At 39.8% G+C, this 18,456-nt stretch overlaps 1 protein-coding gene across 1 annotated transcript in view; it reads right to left on the minus strand.

The window, feature by feature from the left end:
• atp11b (ATPase phospholipid transporting 11B (putative)) overlaps window positions 1–18,456 on the minus strand; it is a 130,091-nt gene that overhangs the window by 16,453 nt on the left and 95,182 nt on the right. Inside the window, exon 29 of the mRNA XM_033992084.2 lies at window positions 1,547–1,710. Within this exon, the coding sequence (XP_033847975.1) occupies window positions 1,547–1,710 (164 nt within the window). The remainder of the gene's footprint in view (window positions 1–1,546; window positions 1,711–18,456) is intronic.

Genomic DNA, 18,456 nt, shown 5'->3' on the forward strand with positions numbered 1-18,456 from the left:
TTACTCTTTGGAGACATTTACAGTTTAAAAGGGACAGGTAAGGAAAAGTTAGACAGTAAAGACGTACAAGGAGAGACAGAAGACGAAAAGTGGAGAAGGAACCAACCCTCACGTGAATCCTTACGAACGAGTCAAGTTACAGGAGATGAGTTCAATACTATCGGGTTTAAAGGTCCGATATTACGCAAAATTCTTGTGAGCTTTTAGTCGTGTTAGAAACGTTGTTACCTCATTAAAAACAGACCTGGAGTTGTGTTTTGCTTCATTAACACATGTTTGAGTGTTTTATTATTAGTCCAATGCTCCAAATGCCCAGTTCCACTTTGTGACGTCATGAAGCGTTTGCTTTTTTCAAGTTTTACCTTTTGCTCAGTAGAGATTGAACTGAAATTATGAAGCTGAAATGACTCTAGTGAAGGTGTGTCAAGTTTAAAAACACAGTGGAGCACTTCCTGTATTGCCACATGATGACATCACAAGGTGGGACAGAGGTGTTTTCAGTTTAAGAGAAGAAAGAAGCCTAAATATGCAACTTTGGGTATGTTTTTGATGAGGAAAATACAATATAACACATCAGGAAATCGCGTAATATGGGACTTTTAAATAAACATTGTAAATAGATGGTACGTAGATCCGTCATTTTCAAAACCAAGGTCTGCGAAGTACCGCCTCAGCTTTGTCTCACACTCAAAATACCACCTGACTTGAGTAGTATTGATTATGTAGTAAGTATAAATATATTAACTCAATCACGTGATCATATTAGCTTGTTAAAAAAAAAAAAAAAAGTTGGGAAACACTGGTTCAATCAATGGTTAGAGGCCTGTTAGTCCAGCAACTCAAAGGTCGATTGATCCGTAGATTTAAACACTTTTTTGATAACTGCATTCTGTAGTGTCCTTGGGCAAGACACTTCACCCACCTTGCTTGAGTTGTGCACGAAAGAATGGATTTTAAACACTTGCTATATAAATCCAAGGTATTATTAGCATGCTAACACATTTGAGCATGAATTTTCAAATGCACAAAATATATTAAAATGGCTTAAAATCATTCGAATTAATTAGGCATACAGATTTGAAAATGTGTAAAATGTAAATATCGGATTTGAATTATCGGACTGGGCTTGTCTCATGGTAATTTGGTAGATTTTTATGTCCTAAAATGAGTTTGCAACGTGGGTGAAGCGCAAGATTTGAACCAGGCAGCATTTTGTTAGAGAGTGAACAGTTTGTTAATAGAAAAAAAGAGAGTTAGAGGATTGATTCTTTATAACTTCATCACTGAACGCCCGTCTCCTGTAACCTAAACCGTTCATGTGTATTGATTGGAGACATTTAGCTCGACTCGTCCGACCTCCTTTTGGTTTAAACTGGCGACATGCTACAAACATCTGGCTTAAAGGGCGCGTAGTATCTTTCACATTCAGATCAATGTCCAGCTAGACTCCCCTCCTCTGCTTTCTTTATAAACCGAGGTCAGGTATAAGCAGAGGTCACGGAGTAACGGGGGTCATTGCTTCTGCTGGGGTTCGTGACAGTCCCACCTGTTGTGTCGTCCCACGGTCGGACAGTGGGGGGCGCTGTTCTGGCACTGGCCTGTCACTTGCTCCAGGAGGCGGGCCAGGCGGGCACAGCCGCTCTGCCCATGTTGGTAGCAGCACAGGGACTCCACACAGCTGAGGGCCGGCGCCTGGGAGGCTGATAGAGGCTGGGGAGGGGGGAGGGATGAGGAGGGAGAAAGGGGAGAAGAGGGGAGAGGGATGAGGAGGAAGGAGAGGGAGAGATAAGGGGATAAAATACAGAGAAGAGAGCAGAGGGAGGGAAGAGAAAATGGAGGGGAAAGGGAGGGAAGGGACAGAAGAGAGAGACCGAGGGTGGAGAGAGAAGATCGTTGGAAGGGAGGTGAAGGGACAGGGACAAGGGGGAGAAAGAGGAGAGGGAGCAGGGGAGGGAAGAAGGGTAAGAAAGAACCAGTGGGGAGATGGAGAGGAGAGGTGGGAGAGAGTAAGAGGGCGGGGAAAAGATGAAGAGGCGGAGGGGAGGGACAGAGAGGAGAAAGTGGAGCGGACAGAGGGTGAAAGAGGGAGGGGAGGGATGACAGAATGAGCGGAGGGAGAGAGGGGCAGAGAGAGAAAGATGGAGAGGGAGAAGAGGAGAGAGACCAGAGGGGAGGGAAGAAGGGTAAGAAAGGAGTAGTGGGGAGAGGGAGGGGAGAGGTGGGAGAGAGTAAGAGGGCAGGCAAAAGGCAGAGGGGAGGGAAAGAGGGGAGAAAGTGGAGAGGAAGGAGAGAGAGGGAGGAGAGGGGTGAGAGAATGAGCGGAGGGGCAGAGAGAGAGGGAGAAAGTGGAGACGAAGGAGAGGGAAGAGGGAGGGGTGAGAGAATGTGCGGAGGGAGACAGAGAGAGAGCGAGAGGAGAGAGTGGGGGGAGGGAAGAAAGAGAAGGGACAAGGCAGAGGGAGCAGTGGGGAAAGGGAGGAGAGAGTAATAGGGAGAGGGAAAGATGAAGAGGCAGAGGGGAGGGACAGAGGGGAGAAAGTGGAAAGGAGGGGTGAAAGGGGGTATGGAGCGGAGGGGCGGGACGAGGGAGCAGAGGGGCGGGATGAGGGAGCAGAGGGGCGGGACGAGGGAGCAGAGGGGCGGGATGAGGGAGCAGAGGGGCGGGACGAGGGAGCAGAGGGGTGGGACGAGGGAGGGGGAGAACCGGGGGAGAGATGAGGGAGATGGGTGAGAGATGGCGGGGCAGTGGGGTGAGGGGGAATGTGAGTGAACAAAAAAGACAAATACAGATTACTGTCAAAGTATTGGTTAAAGGTGCTGTAACATGGCAAAAAGTGGAGCTATTTATCAATTTTAATTTCCATTTTAACACAATTCTAATAATATTTTTTTGAATAAAATTGGTAATTGAGTCTTTGGAATATAAAACCGGATGTTGCAGTAACATGTAGTGAGCAGAAAATCAGATTATGTAAAGAAATGCAGCTTTTGTGATTTGCAAATTGTAACAGTTTTATTTGGCAAAGTTGTGATTTACCATGAAATATCAAAAAAAAAAAAAAAGCAAAAACATAGAGTCTCATCATTTCTCTTACATTCATTTTAGCTGCTCCTCTTCTCAATTCAATATTAGTATCATACATGTTTTTGTTTTTTTGTTTTTTTTACTGGTTCTGCTGCAGTAGCTTGGTGTTTTTTGTTACTTTTCTTAATATTTTTGATTTATTTCGAGCCTTGGCTTTCACTCTATACCAAATCTAAAATGTAATGAATGAAAATAATTGAGGCAGGAAAGAGCATCTGACATAAAATTCACTAAGTTCAAAGCTCCAGTGTATCCGCTGTAGTTTAGACTGAATGAAAGTGCAGAGTAGAACAGAGGATCGGGTGACAGAGCCGAGTCAGCACCCAAAGGACACTGGGAGCAGAGGAGACGTTTGGCCTGTACACACTGACTGCTCTGTTTACATCCTCTCACTGCATTCAGAAAGTTTGAGCAGAAGTGTTTATTCACTTGTCTTAGTTTTATTAGCGTAAAACTAAACACTGAATCAACCTTTTTGCTTCTAAACTGTGCAGATGGTGTTTTAATAGCATTGCGTACTGTTCCTGGTCATTTTTTAGGCAATTTTTTTAGAGTAAACTAGTTAAATCTGCAGTTTCCAGCTCAAAAATAGTGAAAAACTGAGTGTGTGCTGCCTCTACTGGCCACTGCAAGTTCAAGTACTATGTGACATCACGCAGGACTGCCCTCATTACAGCCAGGTGTTTCTGTTTACAAACACCTGGCTGCAGGGGCGGAGTTTGAAGTGTTTCTTTTACTCTTCCTTTAACCTTCAGACTCCGCCCCTCCCTTATTTTCCCAGTTTAGCAGCTCTATTTGAAATGTGAATGTGGGCGGAGTTTAAGTGTTCAGTCACATTTTAAATAAATTAGTCCAAAAAGATCACATTTCAGATTAGATTAAATTATTTGTATTGTTATATATCAGTCAACACCCCATTTTGTAAATACATTTAGAATAATGAATGTGTTATAATATTTTTGAAAGAGACAGCTCAACATTTCCACCTTTACAATGTTTGTGACGACACTGGTCAACAAGTGAACGGAAATGAAGGCTCCATTTAGCCATGTAATCCACAGATAACAGCATTATTATAAAATCAAAAGTATCTTGTGGTATTTGGTCACATGGCATTGGCAAAAGATAAAATAAATACATTTGGAAAGAGCAAAAAAACACATACATCTGAAGCTTGCCTGAAACACAATGACAACAGGAACATGCAGGTCCACCTTAAGACAAATGAAACACACAGTACATACACATAACACGCTGTACACACACATGACACACTGTACACACACATAACACACTGTACACACACATAAGAAGCAAATGGAAATGTTTGAAAGGTTCTATATTACACAAAACTGACTCTTGTGATATTTAAGCACTGTTATAATGTTGTTACATCATCAAAAACAGACCTGGAGTTGTGTTTTGTTTCATTCACATGTTTGACTAACCTTTTATTAATAGTCTGACTATATCCCCAAAGCTTAAAACGCTCTGTTCCACCTTGTGATGTCATGCAGTGGTAGTTTTCAAGTTAACAGCTGCATTTTTACCTTTTGCTCAATAGAGAGAGGCTGAAATTATCCAGATGATTCTAGAGATGTGTGGAGTTTAAAAACACAGTGGAGCACTTCCTGATGACATCACAAGGTGGAACAGAGTGTTTTCTGTTTGAGAGAAGAACTCAGACTAAATATGCAGGTTTGTTTGTGTGTTAAACATGTGAGAATGAAACAAAACACAACTCCAGGTCTGATTCTGATGAGGAAAACATATTATTAGATCAGAAAATAGCGCAAATGAAAAACTGGCATTTCCAAAAATAAGTAAATGGCCAAAACCAAAATTGAAATGTATTTTATTTTTTTATTTTATTTTATTTCATTCATTCATTTTAAAAACTGCTAGAAGTGTATAATCATTATTTTAAGAGATTATAAGTAACTGTAAGAATGAATCTGTCAAAAAGTCTCGATGGATCGCTCCATGGGTCACTCAACAAATGAGACATTACAGTCTTGTACTCTGCTGTATAATGCAAACTAACATAAAGGTGTAATGTGGAACTTTTCTGGTGGAGGCAGCCAATCCCTCTTCTTGTCACTATGGAGATATTATTGCTTTGCCCAGGAGGTTTAACAGTATGGAATAAGCAAACACCTTTAAGCATTTGCTTTTTTACTATTATGACAATTAGTGACATCAAAACAAAGCAAAGTTTAGGAGGAGTCAGACTTAAACTCTCTCTCCCAGTCTCTCTCTTAGTCTCTCTCTCTCTTTCAGTCTCTCTCCCTCAATCTCTGTCTCTCTCAGTTTCTGTTGGTCTCTCTCCCTTTCTGTCTCAGTCTCTTCCTCTCTTTCAGTCTCAGTCTCTTGTTCTCAGTCTCTCTCTCTCCCTCTCTGTCTCTCTCAGCCTCTCTCTCTAGCATCTCTCTATCGCTCTCCCTCATTTTCTGTTGGTCTCTCTCCCTCTAAGACTCAGTCTCGTCCTCTCTTTCAGTCTGTCTCTCGTTCTCAGTCTCTCTTCTCTCTCCCTCTTTCAGTCTCTGTCTCTCTCCTTCTCTTTCAGTCTCTCCCTCTCAGTCTTTCTCAGCCGCTCTCTCTCAGTCTCTCTCCCTCTAGCATCACTCTATCGCTCTCTCCCTCATTTTCTGTTGGTCTCTCTCCCTCTAAGACTCAGTCTCTGCCTCTCGTTCTCAGTCTCCTCTCTCTCCCTCTCTTTCAGTCTCTCCCTCACAGTCTTTTTCAGCCGCTCCCTCTCATTCTCTCTCAGCCTCTCTAGGATCTCTCCCCAGCTCTCTTTCTTCTTCTCAGTCTCTTACAGCATCTCTCTCTGTCTCTCACTCAGTCTCAGTCCGTTGCTTCTTCTCCGTCTCTCCCTTTCCGTTCCTCTCTCTCTCTGTCTCTCTGACTGTCTCTCCCTCTCAGTCGCTCCCTCTCTCCTCTGGTTGTGTTGTGATATATTTCGACGCTCTGTTTCCTGATGTGCTCTTAGTGTTATGAGATTTGAGAGCGTCACTTTGGAGCCAGAGACTTGTGTCATTTTAAGATGGACGACTCGGGACGAGACCACAGCAAAGGCCAAATCACACACTGACATTTTTACAATAACACTCATCCACCGCCTCGTATCGATAATTAAAGTTTCAATTAGGAACCGATCCAATGCAGGTACTGGATATCGGCTTCCAAATATCGGTTCAGTCGATATACGAAGTTGTTGAGTATTTACTTAAAGGATAAATGGCATCTACATCACACATTTGCATCAGTTTTGTCGCATTTTTAAAGAAAATAAATGCTGTTTTCAGACTCTGCTTGAATCAGCTTTTATCAGGTATCAGCACATACATAAACCGATACTGATACCGATTCCCACAGTATCAGAATTGGTATCGGAGCTGAAAAAGGTGGATCGATGCATTCCCCTAAACAGAAGCCAATTATATAATTTGATCCAAGTAGGCATTTAATTAAAGTGGCATTATGTAACTTTTCCACTACAGGCTGTGCCATCTGCTCATCTCCATGGAGACGTTACTTCTTTGCCTTAAATACTGACACCAACAGGCCGAGTTACAGTTCAGATTTGTGGAGAGGCAAGCCCGTTCACAGTAAGAATCGATGTATTTTTAAGGCATTTCCATTGCAATGAGTAAGATGGGTTTGTTTAAAGCATTATGGTGGAATATTCCCAAGTACAGCATTAAAATCAAAACAAGCAGGTGACGGCCCTCCAGCAGAAAAGTTACACAATGCCCCTTTAAACATGAACTGTGAATATTGATGTCATGAAATGAAATTTAGGAGCAATTAAAACTGTTCTTAATGGGTTTTTTTTTGGGTTTTTTTAGAAGTTAAAGTTTGATTGAAAAAAGTTGTTCTCAAAGTGAAAGTTTTTATCTTTGTCTTAAGGTAAACTATGTTAGTTGGATAGAATAAAAAAGAAACTAAAAACTAAATAAACAAATAAAAATAGGCCGACTTTATTTTGTGTTTTGAAACTGACCAAGGCTGAAGTTTGATGAAACACAGATTACACAGGGACGTCCTCCTCCAAGTGTCACATTCACACTACTTTTGATTTAGAGCAGCTATAAATGTCATCTGAGATTGCCATGCCAAAAAAAAAATAAAAAAAAAATGAAAAAATACAAAAAAATGAATAAAATATTGTAAAACACTGCAGTCCAGACACACACAGAGAAATGCAAAGGCAACACAGGGAGAGACAACATTAAAAACAGTGAAAACAGTGAAGTAGAGCTTGAAACTCAGGTTAATGGAGCAAAAATCACATTAAAAAAAAATAAAAATAAAAGTTCGCTGCTATTGATAATGATATTATGATGTTTTAGGGAGGTTTATGACAAAAACGGTGTTACATTTTGGTTTAATGTTCACAAAGCTTTATACAGTACTGCGTTTGGATTTAGACTCTTCTTAAACCTCAAGATTGGTTAAAACTGTCTTCAAATTCTCATAGGTCCTGCACAGATTTGGTTAAATACAGTGATGTGTATGTTCAAATCAAACTATCCACCTTTTGCTTTGTAGAAAAATATTTAGTAGAGATATTTAACTTTTTTCCTTTACTACATAATTCCACATATCGTACTCCATATATTTGATGTCTTCTGTGTGTATATAAAATGTAGAAAAAAGTAAAAATAAAGACAAAAAACAAACAAACATGTGTCTTAACATCTGACTGGTATTATTTTTACTACTTTTCTACATTTTTCTACATACAGAAAATCAAATATATGTAGTAAGATATATGGAATTGTGTAGGAAAGGAAAAAAAGTTAAACAACTCTACTAAATATTTTTTGACAAAGCAAAGAGTGGATACTTTGAGAATTTTAATAGCATATATATATATATATATATATATATATATATATATATATATATATATATATATATATATATATATATAAATGTAAATAAAAAAAACAACAACAATAATAACACTGACACTAATAACACTGAATGAGAGGGTGTCAAATGTGACATGTGTTTGTTTTTTTTTTACTTTTTTCTACATTTTATATACACACAGAAGACATCAGATATATAAAGTATGATATATGGAATTATGTAGTAAAGAAATAAAGTTAAAAAAACTACTAAATATTTTTCGACAAAGCGACAGGTGGATACTTTGAGGATATGAACATAAAATATTTAGAAAAAAATTGTAGATCTATTTAATATTTTTTCTTTGCAACATAATTCCACTTATCTTACTTAATATATTTGATGTATTTTGTATGTACATAAAATTAAATTTAAAACACATTGAACGAGAGGCTGTGTCCAAACATTTGACTGCTAGTGCATCTATATTCACTAGAAATGACATTTAAATGTATTTATGAGCATTATAATCCTTCATTGTGGTAACAAATTAATACAGGAATAAGTACCAAAAAAGTATTTCTCAAGTACTTGTACCAAAAGAACTGAAAGGTACTCGGTCCTACTTAAAGACATGGACTTGGTAAATATATTCATGCAAAATTATTTCAGTGTAACATACAGTTTGACAAACAGAAAAGTCTAAGGACGAAAGGTTCGTTTGGGGTTGTACTGGTCGAATGGGACAGTTTAAATGCACAGGTTCGGGGTTGGGGTTGTTATATAATAGGGGTTGGTGGGTGGTACTACCTAGGGGGGCATGGGGCTGGGCCTGGGGGGGCAGGGGGAGGAGTAGCGGCTAGCAGGCGCCCCTCCCCTGGGCTCCGCTGGGCTTTAACAGCGTCAGACTCTGAGCCGACTGAACCTTCACTCTGCTCCATCTGAGGAGACAAGACGCTGTCACTCAGTCGACAAGAAGCAACGACAACAAGCTGCTCTCAATACAGGGCCCCCACGCTCACACTGAGGCTTTGAAGGCTTTAAGAGTATATAAAAAGGGTCCAAAAGTACTTTAAAAGGTACACTATGTAACGGCCACCTGCTTGACTCCATGGAGATTTGAGATTGAGCAATATCGTTTGTTTGTTTTTCATGGCAGATACAGACTGTTTAGAAACCGGAGCAATCAATGGCTGATAAGGTTTGTCGATATGTTTTGGTCAATATGTGGGTCACGTTTTGATCATTTTCACTCAGTTATATACAGTTGTCCCTCGCTATATCGCAGTTCACCTTTCGTGGTCTCGTGGAAACGTTCTGCACCGACAAAGGTGAAGGTTTGAACTTTGAGAGTGTTTAAACAAGAGAGAAATGTGAGAAAATGTTAATGCCTGTGTGAGAAAAATGTATAAAGAGTGTAGTGAGGGGTTTTACCAGGTCTGAACCAGGTCTAAACCAGAGCTAAACCAGGTCTAAACCAGGTCTAATCCAGGTCTAATCCAGGACTGAACCAGGAAAAGTGTATAAAGTGTGTGGTGAGGGGTTTTACAGCAAAAAACATAGAGAATAATCGTAAAAATAAAGCTGATACTTCACGGATTTCGCCTGTTGCGGGTTATTTTTAGATAAACGAGGGGCAGTTGTACTTTGAAATCACAAACTTGTTTCACTGCAAACCCATAAGAAGAGGTGCAGTTTTGAGCAGTAGCCTCCTCTCACTAAAGTACACAACTAAAGCTAATAGTTTTTCCTTTCCGCTGGTTCTCAAAGTGTGGTCCAGGAGTCTGAAACATTGTGATAACGTTGAATATTACAATGGAACCTCACAGAAATTAACTGTCCATCCAAATTTGATTATAAACTTTGTTAAAACTTCTGAATGTTACTACAGAGAACAGCAGTGAGTCCTTGGGATATTTTCATACTCTTAAGTGTTTTTTGGCAGTTTGAAAACCTTGAGTCAGCACAATTTGCCCATACCATCGGCCTTGATACGCTGAGAAGTGCAAATATTGAGCAGATACATCAGCTAACTGACATAACATAGATGTAAAAGATGTTGCTGCTTTGATGGAAGGTTCCAAAGTACGACATTTTACTTATATCTCCATCAAGACGAGCAGGTGACGCCAGGAAAGTTACATAAAGCACCGACAATTACATTTAAAGTAATATAACAAACAAAATGACTATGTTAATGGGAAATGAATGTGGAGAAAAGGGTCAAAGTTAAGAGAAATATCATGATTACACTTTCATCTAAACCTCGAGAGACGTGGGGACCCTGGATTTCTTAAGATTCCCGTCATTTAGTCCGATGAAAAGACAAAATGACGTTTGCTTAAATAAAATGACAGCTCAGATCAGTCAGTTAGTAAGCAGCGAGCAGAGAGAGAGATAGAGACATGACTTTACTGTAGATACTTCAAAAACATATGTCCATGCCACAAACCAGCTGCAACGTGAGAGAAGTTAACGGCGGTGCATCAAAATCCTCCCACAGAGACCTCAAATACATGTTATTCACCGGTTCTTCGTATGTTAAATTTACTTCTAACCCTCCTCATTGTTCTGAAGTATTTAAACTTTGGGCGATATGACTTTAAATGAACCATCCAATGTTTATCCAATATTAATTTCAACATTCAACAAAACATACTTTGAATAATTAACACAAAAATCATCAGCTCCAAACCACATGCTTTTGCTGACACATGACTGGCTGTAGATCTCTCCATTTTACGATTGGAAACAGCCCTAATTTTGTGCACAAATTCTCTACAAATAGATTTTTTTTTTTAAAGTGAATGGCTTTGTATAAAACATATCAACATTCTGAGCCAATAATACAGAGATACAGAGTCCAAATGTTGCTCTGCTGTGTCTTTTTCCTTCTGTTGAAAGACTTTGTGAGATAATTATACGAAGCCTGAACTCCATACATTTGATTGGGGTCAAAGGTCACTGTGGCAAGACTTGGATTTCCCAAATGAGCAGAAATAATTGAGCAGAACCCGTCACAAAATGCAACTATAGAAAATGAGTGAAAAACTGCAGCTCTAAGAACACAGTCTGGTGCGGTAAATCGAAAAGTCAGACTAAAACAGCTTTTTATCCGAAAAAACTAAGTAAAAGTATGTTTTTTTTTTCCATTTTGGTTGTGTTTAATGCACAGAAAATTTTCGAAAAAGCCACTTTCATCTGTGAGTGAGCTTGCGTCTTCATAAACGTGACTCGTATTTGGCCTGAAGGGGGCGTCCGCCTGCTTGTTTCTATAGAAATGCAGTTACTTTGGCTATAATCTTCCACCGTATGGCATAAAATTGATCTATTTCAATGTACAATGTGTTCGAAGTATGGTTTTAACTTTCTGTTTGCATAGAATTACGCAGATTAACCAAATTTACATGTTGTATCTGTAATTTCGAGGCCAACATTTTGCTCCTAACCAGTTTTAATCTCACTCTTTGAAATATTTTGTTACTGGATGTCTCAAAATTTGCCTCACTTAGTCTCATGGGGTAAAATAACGTAGCGCAGATAAGAGCAAATATATTTGTCTCCAAAGCGAAAGGGCTGAAGCAGAATCCATCAGAGCCGCCGGGCCCTGGGGAGAGCAGCTTTAATCCAATTAGGAGAAGCCACTTAAACATGCACAGGTCTGGACAGGATGGAATAAAGTTAAATGGCATTTTAGCTTAGGATTCTCCATCTGTTTTGTGGGAAAATGCTACGACGTGGGCCTCATTTTGATCAAATACATGGAAGAAAATGGGTGTGGCCCTTTAAAATAATGACGCTAAGGTATGTCTTGTATATTTTATAGAAGGAGCTCTTGAGGTTAAAATATGTCCACTGCGTGCTGATTTTAAAGCGTTTTACTGTCCGATAATCAGCCCGGTTAGCATGCTAGTTGCTGTTAGCTTTAGCGTAACGGCAAAACTCCGCTCTGGTCTCTGAAAGTTGTAAAAATCACTTATAAACTCATCACGGTGAATCATTTGGACGACTGCAAACTGTTTAAAAAGAATGATTTAAGACGATAAAAATGAGCTCTTTAAAAAAAGTTTGTATTTGTTTAGATTTTACTATGGTCAGTCCAGGAAACTGAGGCATTTCTTATTAACTTTTGGAAATTTCCTCAGTGTGGAACAAATAAACGTTCTCATCTTTCATCATTTAGCATTTGGTTGCATCATCGTTTCCCCACGACAGCGACATGCAACGTAGGCCAAGCTGCAAACGTGCGTGTTTTTAAAAGCCTCCATTTACACCAGAAGCATCAGACAAACTCTATCCTCGGTCTATTCTCACGTTTAAACTCCAGACTGTTTTAAATTGCTCACATATTCGCTGTTTTACGTTTTAAAACTAGACAAACGTTGACGAGACGATGCTCGACACAGCGATAACAAGCCGAGTCTGCGTCGCATTAATCAAACTCCTTCATCAAACTGCGGTGTCTGCCATGAGCACTTTCCTTTGTTAAGTTGTTCTTGTAAAATTGATGTTTAAGTGTTTTATATTTATCCCCTACGGCTGTAAACTTTCCACAGTCCATCATGAGTCATTCTCCGAGCTCCTGACGTGACAAACTTTTTTTTATTTTGACAGTGTTTAAATCCAGGCTCCAGACGCTTCTGTTCAGCTGTGCATATGACTGTTTTTTATTCTGCACTCTTCTGTTTTAATGTTAATTTTATGATGATTATTTATGTTTTGATGTGTTTGTATTGTGATTTGTCTTTCTTATTCTGTAAAGCACTTTGTGTATGAATTGTGCAGTACAAATAAACTTGCCTTGTGTTTCTAGAGCCTTATTTTGAAAGGGCATTGATAGTTTATTTTGATACCACTGCCCTCTTCCTGTCTTTCCGCTGCTGAAAAGCCTGGAGACGCTTCGTTGACAATGACAAATTTGAACTCCAACCTAATTTGAACGACGTACAGCGTAATGGATGTGTGTATGACATTGTCGGTATAGACCAGTGTCCTCAACCTTTTTTGCACCACAGACCGGAATAATGTAGGTTTCATTTTCAGGGACCGTCCATCTACACATGGCAGATAAATATGGCAAAAATAAGTTAAGTGCATAAAAACTACAACTCACTGTTGTCATCAATCAATGAGAGCACTGCGCTTGTTTTTTCTTTCCTCCTTGTTCACATTTGTTTCTTTCAAAAAACTTTAAATCTTATCTTTTAATCACGGGTGCTTAGTCTCCATGTGCCAAAGCAGTTTTGAAGGTTTCACTGCCTCATTCGCTTTTCCGCCGCATATTACGCAGAGCGAACTCGCGCGTGAGAGTCAGCTGTAGCGACAAACCCATATTTTTAGTAGTGGTGTTGTCTATTAAATTTCGCTTTCTTTTTCTTGGAGGTCGTAGTCTCCTCTTCTGGTTTGACTTTTGTTTTTTTCACTCGCTTGTGGCTCTACTTTTGTGCGTTGTGTCTGATGCATTCCACGTGATGCGTCATCGTGGAGACAAGAGCAGATCTAGCACAGATATAATAAACTCACCGTTATATCAAATGGATTTCTGTGGCAATTTCCTATTAGGATTTTCATTATATATCTACGGACGAGCTTATTAGCGCGTCATGAGCGACAGGCGAAAGTTACATCGGAGAAGATGCGGTCGCTGATAATTTATTTACGGTTTTGTGTGGCCCGGTGGCAAATGCATAACGGAACGGTACTGGTTCTTGGCCTGATGGTTGGGGAGCACTGGTGTAGAATGACCACTTAACATTAAAAGTGATTCCTGTGTGTGTGTCATAGATTGTTTATATAAATGGACATAGCTAACGTGCTAGCCGCTGCGTTACAAATGGGAAGTGATCATGGGCACACTTCCATGTCCCTCGACTCTCGCTCCAATTCACTTTCTATTGAAAAACTGTCTCCTCTCTCTGTAACTGCTGTTGTCAGACTCATCATTTTGGTCTTAAATGTTCGTATTAACCCGCTCTACATGATCCTCATGTTTTTATTTTGCTATATTGTCCATAAATCAAGATATGAACATTAAAAACAGACAAATCAGGCGCCAACTTTGCCGCTACGCCTGCTAGCCTCGATGAGCGTCAACGCTGTGGTGACGTCACACTCACTTAGTCCACCTCTTTCTTTCTTTCTCTCTCACGTGCTGTTACTGCTTTGGTGTAAATTGGGGCTAACTGCCTCGGTGGATGCATTTTTTATTCCCGCTGTGCCTGTCCAGAAAACAAATTCCACCAATTTATTGCGTGGTCGATGATAAATGAAGCCAAATTGGTTAAGCTCTAAAGTTCTGTCTTAGGTCTGCAGTTTCTTTTGCTCATTCGTGAACAAATTAAAGTGGCTAGACACCAGAAGCTAAAACATAAACGGCATAACTGGCGCATGCAGCACGAGCTTCAGATGGGACAGTTAATTTATATCGATACAGAAAAGATGGATCATTCATATTTTGAGTTTATATAGTTTAATTTGTATATACCAACAACTGGATATTATTATAGATTTATTTTTAACACATTTTTAGTATTTAGATGATTTTTTAAACTTTAAGACTCAGCAGCACACATTAACAAGCTTCATAAACACCACTAAGCGTCTACATAACAAGCAGCACATCCAAGCATCCAAGTGGACATGGGGCCAGGGCGGAGGAAAGTCAAAAACATGCGACTCAAGCTTCTATGTAGACGGGCAGCATCGCACCAACAACTTCAGACAACTTCCACAACGAACTAAACTCCTCTTAAGATAATCTCATATTTAAAAAACATACTTCTTATTTTGCAGACATTCGTGACAAAGGCCGTTGTTACTGATGGCGACTGTAAAAATGTTTTTTTATTTTCTCCATTCGGAGCTCTTTACAGGGCCGTAGGAAGATGGTTACGGCCCAGCTGATATTGTTAAACTGATAATGAAATGTGTTTTATAACTGTCCAAGTTTGTCTGCAGGATATTATCATGGTATCGACTTCGGTCATTTTGTGAAGTTGGGTAAATGTAAAGCCTGGTGTCCACTGTGTTTTTGTTTTTCATCTTAAAAGATTGCTGGATTTTGAGAAGTTTAGCTCAGACCAGTTTGTCAGAGTGAAAATCAAGCTTCAGGTTCTGTGTTCTCTGTGACTGTAGCGGTTAGATGAGGCTAGTGCTACATGCTAGCTGTGTTTTCGTGTTTGTAAAAGTCAGAAAATGAAAGAATTGGGAAGAGAGGAAATCAGAGAGAGGGGAAATCAGGGAGAGAGGGAATCTGACAGAAGGAATCGGGGACAGAGGGAATTGGAGAGAAGGAATCGGGAAGAGAAGGAATCGAAGAGAGTGAATCGGGGCGAGTGAATCGGGGCGAGTGAATCGGGGAGAGTGAATCGGGGAGAGTGAATCGGGGAGAGTGAATCGGGGAGAGTGAATCGGGGAGAGTGAATCGGGGAGAGTGAATCGGGGAGAAAGTGATTCAGAGAGAAGGAATCGGAGAGAGTGAATCGTGGAGAGGGGGAATCGGGGAGAGAGAGTGAGTCAGGGAGACGTGGAGTCAGAGAGAAGGAAACGGGGAGAAAGTGAATGAGGGAGAGGGTCCCGTTCACAGTGGAGCTCTTCCGAGGAGCATTTGTGTTAATGTTGTTCACAAAGATTGATCACAGACGCAGAGAGAACGGCTCACTCTGCACCAAGACTCCAAAACATGAGACATTTTAAGACATTTTAAGATTTTAAGACATAACGCAAAGACAAAGATTTCCCTCATGATCAGAACTTTTTCATCACAAATGCCCAAAGTCGTGCAGTGGACACCAGGCTTAAAGAAGAAGAAAGAAACTGACGTGAAATCCCTGAAGTATCCCACTACTAACTCTGTTTTATTAGGCCTGTCACGATGAACACAGTATCGACTTATGGTTTAATACCTGTTAGATGGAACATAAAGTTTTGGGGGTCAATATTTCTCGAGGGACTTTTCTTTGTACTTGTGGGGAACTTTTTGGTTAGTTTTCTGTTCTACAATGAGATCTGAGCTTTAGACTCACCTAAGTGTTGCATTCTGTTGTGTATTTATTGCTGTTCATAACCATTTGTACATTAAAAATACTTTTCGGGGTGTATTTGCTTTATAGTTTGGTTTCAGTGTTATCGTTTATCGACTATTCACTTCAGCAGTACATCCCACTTCAAAATAGGTAATCCTAACAGTCCTACGTTGAACCAAAGATGAGTTTCTACCACAATAAACAATCCAGAGCGTCAGGACACAGTAGTAAAACAGAAGTGAGGTATTAAATGGTGATGGTATTAAAACATTCATTGGTTCATTCATGTGTTCATGCATTAATGAGTGAGCCATACAGCGCTCTCAGGTTTCACTTTTTCTGCAGCGTCTCTTTAAAACCAGATGCAGACCAGATGCTCAAAGTACATTCAAAAGAGCTAAGGCTGCGTTCACACTTGTTATTTCTGATACTAAAGAATATTCTCAATACTCAGTACCAACTTCAATACGACAATGATAAAACAAAAGGCTCATTTTCAACACAAAATTATGTTACTTTCTTTATTTTCCCATGCGGTCTCATACTTGTTCTGATAAAATTAAAGGTTTTGTCAAATTTTGTCCCATGATTTTTTCTTCAGTATCAATATCGGTCCAAATAAGGGTCTAGTACATATTTAAAGTATATTTAGTACTTCTGACATTCCTACTTGCTACTATGTTAAAATTGGGGCTAAACTGGGAGTAAACTTGTAACTAAACTAGGACTAAACTAGGACTACGCCAGGACTACGCCAGGACTACGCCAGGACTAAGCCAGGACTAAGCCAGGACTAAGCCAGGACTAAGCCAGGACTAAGCCAGGACTAAGCCAGGACTAAGCCAGGACTAAGCCAGGACTAAGCCAGGACTAAGCCAGGACTAAGATAGGACTAAGATAGGACTAAGATAGGACTAAGCCAGGACCTAAACCAGGACCTAAGTAAGGACCTAAGTCAGGACTAAGTCAGGACTAAGTCAGGACTACACCCGGACTAAACAAGGACTAAACAAGGACTAAACCAGGACTAAACCAGGACTAAACAGGGACTAAATCAGGACTAAATCAGGACTAAACCAGGACTAAACAAGGACCAAACAAGGACTAAACCAGGACTAAACAAGGACTAAACAAGGACTAAACCAGGCCTCAACCAAGTCTATATTTGGATTAAACAAGAACTAAACAGGCCTAACCCAACTCTACAGCTGGACTAAACCAGTACCAAACCAGTACCAAACCAGGACCAAATCAGGACTAAGTCAGGACTAAAACAAGTCTACATCAGGACTAAACCAGGACTAAATCAGGACCAAACCAGGACCAAACTGGGGCTAAAACAAGTCTACATCAGGACTAAACCAGGACTAAACCAGGACCAAACCAGGACCAAACCGGGACTAAATAAGTCTACATCAGGACTAAACCAGGCCTACATCAGGACCAAACCAAGTGTGAACGCAGCCTAAGTAGCAGGTGAAATGGAGTCATATTTTTATAGTGCTTTTATCTCACTGCAGAGAGCGCTGACTGGCCGACACAAATCATGCAGAGGTATTTCAAAACCTAATCTCCAACATTAACAACATGCAACTCAGCAGCCAGCCACTCCTGTCAATGAAAGAAACAAGCTCTTATCAAAATACAGATGTTAGCACTATGACACTTAAGTATTTTGTACCAGTGTAAACAAAAGTGCTTCTGAGGCAGATCTGTCTACACGCTCAGAGCATTTTAAAAGGGGTATAATGCGAAATCTACTCGTTTTGATGTTTAAACCTTGCTACATACTCACTCCTTTAATGCAACATACTGGAGTTTTGTTCAGTTTCATGTTTAAAGGGACAATATTACGCAAAATTGACTCTTTAAGCCATGTTATAATGCTGTTACCTCATCAAAAACAGACCTGGAGACCTGGAGTTGTGTTTTTGTTTCATTCACACATGTTTCAGTAACGCTGTCTCACATTGTGATGTCATGAAGTGGTAGTTTTCAAGTTAACAGCTCCTTTTTTTTTACCTTTAGTTCAGTAGAAATTGGCAACTCCAGGGCTGAAATTATCCAAATGATTCTAGTGAAGCTGTATAGAGTTTAAAACACACTGGAGCACTTCCTGTATTACCGCACGATGACATCATAAGGTGGAACAGAGTGTTTAACGTGTAAATGAAACAAAAAAACACAACTCCAGGTCTGTTTTTGACGAGGACACAACATTATAATAGAGATAAAAACAGTGTAGTACAGGCTCTTTGGGTAATTTTACTAAAAGTATATTATACAACTTTTCAGCTAGTCTCTGTAGAGATTTTATTGCTGTATTGCCTGTATGATATTAAACTTATTTTTGCATTCATTCAATTCTATATATAAAAAAGCAAATAGTAGCATAGTAGTAGTGTAAATATATGTGTATTTATATGTAAAAAGACAGAATAAATCATAATTTAGTCACAAATCTCCAGCTAACTCACTCCACGCCTT

Source organism: Periophthalmus magnuspinnatus, chromosome 4 (genome assembly GCF_009829125.3).
Source record: "Periophthalmus magnuspinnatus isolate fPerMag1 chromosome 4, fPerMag1.2.pri, whole genome shotgun sequence".
NCBI lineage: Eukaryota > Metazoa > Chordata > Actinopteri > Gobiiformes > Gobiidae > Periophthalmus > Periophthalmus magnuspinnatus.